Source organism: Pongo pygmaeus, chromosome X (assembly GCF_028885625.2).
Source record: "Pongo pygmaeus isolate AG05252 chromosome X, NHGRI_mPonPyg2-v2.0_pri, whole genome shotgun sequence".
Classification (NCBI taxonomy): Eukaryota; Metazoa; Chordata; class Mammalia; order Primates; family Hominidae; genus Pongo; species Pongo pygmaeus.
Genome location: NC_072396.2, coordinates 38,114,585 through 38,122,662, shown reverse-complemented (window position 1 = coordinate 38,122,662; position 8,078 = coordinate 38,114,585). Strand labels below are relative to the sequence as shown.

At 43.0% G+C, this 8,078-nt stretch overlaps 1 protein-coding gene across 1 annotated transcript; it reads left to right on the top strand.

Moving 5' to 3' along the window:
• The first annotated feature begins 1,880 nt into the window (after positions 1–1,880).
• On the top strand, positions 1,881–5,768 carry FAM47C (family with sequence similarity 47 member C). Its single transcript, XM_054472772.1, is given in 6 exon segments — positions 1,881–1,911; positions 1,914–2,023; positions 2,912–3,052; positions 3,054–4,232; positions 4,359–4,813; positions 4,943–5,768. Coding segments are annotated over 6 exon segments (2,742 nt in total).
• Positions 5,769–8,078: the final 2,310 nt, after the last annotated feature.

Sequence of the window (8,078 nt, the reverse complement as noted above, 5' to 3'; positions counted from 1 at the left end):
CGCAAGAGAGATAAAAATTTAACTGATATGATTCAAAGGAAAATCAAGGATTCCAACTGGACTGGAGGGGGATAAAGATATTCAATTTTGAAAGAAAGAAGAGAAACTGTCTTTATTCACAGATGACATTATCATATATAAAGAAAATTCAATGAAATCTACAAAAATACTCCTGAAAGTAATAAGTGAGTTTACCAAGGTTGTATGATACAAGATAGATATACAAAAATCAATATTTGTATATACTAACAACAAAAAATTGGGAATTGCAATTTAAATAACAATACTACATATAACAGTATCAAAAACAATATTTAGGAAAACTCTGGAGAGAAAAAATGTGAAAGTTGTGTACACTAAAAAATACAAAATATTCCTGAGAAAATTAAAAATCACATAAACAAATGGAAAAATGTACCTTTTTCAGTGGTCAGAAGACTTCCTATTGTTAATATGTCAGTTATCCTCAAATTGATCTATGGGTTCAACCAAATCCTAATCAAAATCCCAACAGGATTTTTTTTAGACATTGACAGACTGATTTTAAAATTTTTATAGAAATTCAAAGAACCTAGAAGAACCAACTTTGTAAAAGAATGTTGTTAAAGGACTAATACAGACTAATTTCTAGATTTATTATAAAGCTAAAATAATCAACAGAGTGTGAAATTTGTGTGAGAGAAAAATCTGGAAAAGAGTGCCCAGAAATTGACCCATAAAAAATATAGACAACTTATATTCTACAAATTTCCAAAGGTAATTCAGTGGACAAAAGATAGTCTTTACAAAAATAGTTCTGAAATTTATCATATATACATAGGCAATAGACACGTTTTTTCAAATAAAAACTTTGATCTATATCATGTGCTGTTTACAAAAAATTAAACAGATTTAAATAAAAAAATCTTTGTGAACTTTGGGTAGGCAAAGTTTTCACAGATACATCAAAAGAAGCACAATTCGTAAAAAATCAAATTGATAAGTTGGACTTCATCAAATTAAAAAACTTCTCTTTATCACTGTTAAGACAGTGAAAGGGAAAAGCCAAGGATGAAGCGAAAAATTTGCAAATCATATATGTGATAATGGACTTACATCTAGAACACAGCAAGGATTCTCAAAATGAAATGTGATATCCAGCAACACAATTTAAAAATGGAAAAGAACTCATCATTTTTTAATAATAATAATAATAATAATTAAAAAATGGAAAAGAAATTGTACAGAAACTTCACCCAAGGAAAGATAAAGATTGCAAATAAGCAAATATACAGATGTTCAATTCCAGTAGTCATTATGAAATGCAAATAAACACCACAATGAGATTCCACTAAACACCTATTAGAATAGCCAAAATTGAAATGACTAACCATACCAAGTGTTGGATCATAGGTGAAAAAACTGCAATGCTCCTACACTAGTAGAAGGAATATGAAATAGTGTAAATACTTTGTAAAAGTGTGGTCGTTTCTTAAAAACGTTAAACATACACTTATGATATGATCCCGCCATTGGACTCCTAGCTAAAATTTATCCAGGAGAAATGAAGGTATATGTACGTACAAAGACATGGACACAAATGTTCATAGAATATTTGTCATAGTCCAAAACGGGAAACAACCGAAATGTCCATCCAAAGGCGAATGGAAAAGGAAACTGCGCTCTGTCCATCCCATGGACCACACCATGGAATGAGCAGGGGCTTGGGCACTCCGTTGCTGACCATACCCTGGAGAATCCAGGCTACGCAGGTGGCGTCAGCGCTGCCCCGCTTCGAGGAAGAACCTGGGCTGTGCGTGGCTCGCGGTCTCCTAGCGACTAGAGCGGCAGGAATCAGGAACCGCTGAAACTGAAGAGATGGCACCCCAGCGAGGGCCACCATGGGGGACCAGAGGCCGCGGGACCGGCCGAGGTCCCGGGCATGGACTGCAAGCCCTGGTACTGTGACAAACCGCCTTCCAAGTGCATCGCGAAGCACAAGCACAGGAGCCTGAGGTTCCCGCCAATGGACACCCAGAACTGAGTATTTGGTTATTATTATTATTATTATTATTATACTTTAAGTTCTAGGGTACATGTGCACAACGTGCAGGTTTGTTACATATGTATACATGTGCCATGTTGGTGTGCTGCACCCATTAACTCGTCATTTACATTAGGTATATCTCCTAATGCTATCCCTCCCCCCTCCCCCCACCCCACCACAGGCCCCCATGTGTGATGTTCCCCTTCTTGTGTCCAAGTGTTCTCATTGTTTAATTCCCACCTATGAGTGAGAACATGCAGTGTTTGGTTTTCTGTCCTTGAGATAGTTTGCTCAGAATGATGGTTTCTAGCTTTATCCATGTCCCTACAAAAGACATGAACTCATCCTTTTTTATGGCTGCATAGTATTTCATGGTGGATATGTGCCACATTTTCTTAATCCAGTCTATCATTGATGGATATTTGAGTTGGTTCCAAGTCTTTGCTATTGTGAATAGTACTGCAATAAACATATGTGTGCATGTGTCTTTATAGCAGCATGATTTATAATCCTTTGGGTATATGCCCAGTAATGGGATGGCTGGGTCAAATGGTATTTCTAGTTCTAGATCCCTGAGGAATCGCCATACTGTCTTCCACAATGGTTGAACTAGTTTACAGTCCCACCAACAGTGTAAAAGTGTTCCTATTTCTCCACATCCTCTCCAGCACCTGTTGTTTCCTGACTTTTTAATGATGGCCATTCTAACTGGTGTGGGATGGTATCTCATTGTGGTTTTGATTTGCATTTCTCTGATGGCCAGTGATGATGAGCATTTTTTTCATGTGTCTTTTGGCTGCATAGATGTCTTCTTTTGAGAAGTGTCTGTTCATATCCTTTGCCCACTTGTTGATGGGGTTATTTGATTTTTTCTTGTAAATTTAGAACTGGGTATTTGTGAAGGAGGGCATGGACAGCTTCCACTACGGTTGTCTGTCTCCCGAAGATATGCTCATTTGTAGCCGTGATGAGTTCTTACTCCCCAAAATCTCTCACAGAGGTCCCCAAGCTGACCCCAAAAGCAGGCAGAAAAAAGCTGTTCAAGAAAGTGGCCCTGTTTTCCAAGCTCTTGCCAGCCCAGCCAGCACAGAAGGCATTCGTAGAGGAAGCCCAGCTGATGGCCAAGCATCCCTTGGCCATGTACCCCAATCTGGGAGAAGATATGCCTCCAGATCTCCTACTACAGGTGCTGAAACCGCTGGATCCTGAGAGGAAGCTGGAGGACACATGGGCTCGTGAGGGCTGGAAGAAGACAACCAAGGCACCCACCGAGCCTGGTAAATACCCCTGTGGGGAATTCTGCCCTAGGCCTCCTGAGACTCAGGTGTTCCATCTCTGCCTGGAGCCTCCCAAGACTCCGGTGTCCAGTCTCCGCCCAGAGCTTCCTGAGACTGGAGTGTCACATCTTCGCCCAGAGCCTCTCAAGACTCCAGTGTCCAGTCTTCACCCGGAGCCTCCCGAGACTGGAGTGTCCCATCTCCCCCCAGAGCCTTCCAAGACTTGTCGGGTGTCCAGTCTCCGCCCGGAGCCTCTCAAGACTGGAGTGTCCCATCTCTGCCAGGAGCCTCCCGGGACTCGCTTATCTCATCTCTGCCCGGAGCCTCCCAAGACTCGTCAGATGTCCAGTCTCCACCCGGAGCCTTCCAAGACTGGAGTGTCTCATCCCAGCCTGGAGTCTCCCAAGACTCGTGGGGTATCCAGTCTTCTCCCGGAGCCTCCCAAGACTCGTGGGGTGTCCAGTCTCCTCCCGGAGCCTCCCAAGACTCGTCGGGTGTCCAGTCTTTGCCCGGAGCCTCCCAAGACTGCAGTGTCTCATCTCCGCCTGGAGCCTCCCAAGACCTGTCAGGTGTCCAGACTCCGCCCAGAGCCTCCCAAGACTGGTCGGGTGTCCAGTGTCCGCCCGGAGCTTCCCAAGACTCGTCGGGTGTCCAGTCTCTGCCCGGAGCCTACCAAGACTGCAGTGTCTCATCTCCGCCCCAAGCCTCCCAAGACTCAACGGGTGTCCACTCTCCACCTGGAGCATCCCAAGATTCGTTGGGTGTCCAGTCTCCACCCAGAGCCCCCCAAGACGCAGGTGTCCAGCCTCCACCCAGTGCCCCCCAAGACGGAGGTGTCCAGTGTCTGCCCAGAGCCTCCCGAGACTGGAGTGTCCCCTCTCCACCCAGAACCTCCCAATACTCATCGAGTGTCCAGTCTCCTACTATAGGTGCTGAAACTGCTGAATCCTGAGAGGAAGCTGGAGGACGAATGGGTTCGTTGTGAGGGCCAGGAGAAGACAACCAAGGAATCCACCGAGCCTGGTAAATACCCTTGTGGGGAATTCTGCACGAAGCCTCCCGAGTCTCAGGTGTCCCATCTCTGCCTGCAGCCTCCCAAGACTCCAGTGTCCAGTCTCTGCCCAGGGCCTCCCAAGACTGGAGTGTCTCATCTCTGCCCAGAGCCTCCCAAGACTCGGGTGTCCAGTCTCCACCCAGAGCCTCCTGAGACTGGAGTGTCCCATCTCCACCCAGAGCCTCCCAAGACTTGGATGTACAGTCTCCACCCAGAGCCTCCTGAGACTGGAGTGTCTCATCTCTGCCCAGAGCATCCTAAGACTCGGGTGTCCAGTCTCTGCCCAGAGCCTCCCGAGACTGGAGTGTCCCATCTCTGCCCGGAGCCTTCCGAGACTCATCGGGTGTCCAGTCTCCGCCCGGAGCCCCCCAAGACGCAGGTGTCCAGTCTCTGCCCGGAACCTCCCGAGACTGTAGTGTTCCATCTCCACCCAGAACCTCCCAACACTCGTTGGGTGTCCAGTCTCTTACTACAGATGCTGAAACTGCTGGATCCTGAGAGGAAGCTGGAGAAGGCATGGGCTTATTGTGAGGGCCGGGAGAAGACAGTCAAGGAACCCACCAAGCCTGGTAAATACTCTTGTAGGGAATTCTGCCTACGGCTTCCAGAGACTCGGGCATCCCATCTTTGCCCTGAGCCTCCCAAGACTTGTCAGGTGTCCAGTCTCCGCCTGGAGCCTCCCAAGACTAGAGTGTCCCATCTCTCCCCAGAGCCTCCCAAAGCTCCAGTGTCCCATCACTTCTTGGAGCTTCCCAAGATTCGAGCGTCCTGTCTAAAAGAACTGCTTCAGGAAGATACACCAAGCACAACAGAGTGTGTTTCTGACTCTCTTCAACATAGATACACATCGAGAAAACTGCATGACTTCAAGTGGGCTCGAGACATGGGAGTTGATGAAGAATCCATCAGGAATCTGTTTGAATTTACCCCCAAGTGGAGAGCAACCTATGAAGACCAACAGATTAAGAAGATAAAAGAATGGGCCTCAGAGCTGCAATACAGAATAGAGCTAGATGAAATGGATGAGGTCGAATCCTTCTCACAGGAAAAAGACTGGGACAGGAAACTCCAGACGACACTGAATTCTTACACAGCACAGTGTGTGAAGATGAGGTATGGAGTATGGTACCTTAAGCCTAAGTTGGGGAAAAAGGTAAGAAGTGATCAACCTTTGATTGACCCCAAGCTCTTACTTGAAAAGCCTAATGAACCTCATATTCTTGACGATCTTTATGGACCAGTTGCCTTTAAGGATTTCATTCTAAGCAAGGGCTATGAAATGCCTGGCATTATTGAAAGGCTGTGTGCCAGGAAGGGATGGACTTATGACTCTGTTAAGACTCCTATTCAGCGTGCAATGAGACCTTACAAGTACAAAGAAGACGTCACAGACGCATCGGAAGAAGATTAGACGGTTTTCAATTTACTACTTAATTGGGTATTTCTTGCTCTCATTTTAAACATCAATCAGAATTTATGATGACTGGCCCCGTGGATGTACAACTTTGGCAACATCTGTAAATTCAATACCTAATGTTTATAAATATTTCTTAATGACCTGCTTTGGCTTCATTATTTCATATATTTTATCAATTATGTGATTAATATTCACATATACTTTTTTCACATTTTTGAAGCATTGTGAATATTACATTATCATGTCAATTATTTGTAAAAATACATAAAACCAGAAATAAAATAATTATTCTTAAAAAGAGAAGTGGAGTTGGGCACATTGGCTCATGCCTGTAATCCCTCCCCACATTGGGAGGCCCAGGTGGATGGATTGCTTGAGCCCAGGGGTTCAAGACCAGCCTGGGCAACATGGTGAAACCTGGTCTCTACAAAAAAATACAAAAATTAGCCAGGCATGGTGGTGCGCACCTGTAGTCCCATCTACCCAGAGGGCTGAGGTGGGAAGATTGCTTCAGCTCAGGAGGTTAAGACTGCAGTGAGCCATGATCATGCCACTGCACTCCAGTCTGGGCAACAGAGCAAGACCCTTTCTCAAAAAACGAACAAACAAACAAACAACAACAACAACAAAAACACCAAAATATGCTGAGTAAAACGAGAATTGTATAACTCTATTTATATTGAAATTGTAATGAAATAATTATGACAATTACTTTGTTAACCAAAAATTGGAGTCTATAGCCAAATTAATGTTTAATAGTAAAATTGTTATCTTCCCCTTTGGGATTACATCAAACCCCCAAAACCGGTTTGAAAACTATTTATCAAAATCATAGTTGAAACTTGAGTTATGCCATTTTATCATCTCTCTCAATTGAATGTATGCATTTCACCATGTTCATAAACCTTCACTACAAAAGACTATTACCAAATCATATAAACAGGTGCAGAATAGGAGGTAGCTTCAACTCCCTGGCAAATCTCATGTGCAAAATAGATCTGTATGAGAAAAGCTACCAAGCAACATCAAATATCCTTACATATCTGTCCAAGTTCAAATAATTTTCATTTCATTCTTAGCAATTTAAAATGCACTCATAAGTTTAAAGTAATAAGCAACTGCTTTACTTTTAAAACGTAGCAGGCGAAACTGTCTGCTATAGGTAAATTTGTAGGTAAATATATCTGTAGTGTAGATCTGAAGTGTACTTTTTCTTTCAGAGGTGAAAGAGTCCATCTGTAAATGGGCATATATGCATATATTTCATCCAAGTAAGCAGTGAGATATACATCTGTCTATGTGAAAATTCTGTTTCTAGTGAAGTTTTTCTGTGGACATTGTGTTCCTGAAGAACCAAGTCTTTTTTATGTTGTTTTCTAAGCCAAGGCCTATAATTTCTCTTCAAATTCATCATCATAAACTTAGGTTCATGTCACCACTATCTCTTATTGTATTTCTGCAATAATTTCCAACCCATGTCTCTTCTTGAGTGTATTTTTGTAAAACACAAGCATGGCTTATTAATTCTCCAGGCTAAACTTATCTAGGTACATAAACACTCACACACACATGCACACACATACACACATATGCTCCTGCATTCCAGACTCCAGTCAATATTCCTTTTCTTACCTTTGTGTCTTTGTACCTAATCTTCTGTATTGTTAGGACTTCACTCAGGCCATGTAATCCTGTTTCATTGCTCTCCCCACCAAGGTCAATTTCATGATTACTTTTATTAAGACCTTATGTCTGTAGACAAAGACACTCATTTTCCAGTTGTCTTACACTGAAGAACTTACATCAGTATCCTAGAGAAATGAGTCATTAATGCCTTCAAAATCTGGGAAATACCCATACATATTATTCAGACTTCTGAGAGGCCAATATCATGCCTTATGGCTCAGAGTTACTGGTTTCTGAGGTTGTCCACTGAAGCCTTGGGCTTCATGCAGCAGCATTCAATGTTCAGTTCCCTTCAGCAAGAGACACACCTACTTTTCCACATTTGGTTATGTGATCTTGCACTTCACGGAGGATGGATCCTCATCTACACAATGGACACCATATCATCAAACTCAAATTCTGGTGAGACTTAAAGGATTACTTATTGTAGTGCCTAATGCCTCAGGCATCATAGAATTAATACTAAACCTATATTTGTGGAAGAGGAGGATGGAGTTGGAAAGGAAGAAGGATACTAAAAAATCAAAACCCAAAGACACTATAAAAAATAACATTTTGATGGTGTTTATCTGGTGATAGCCTTCACCTATGTCACACACAATCTTAGCCATTGCTTAA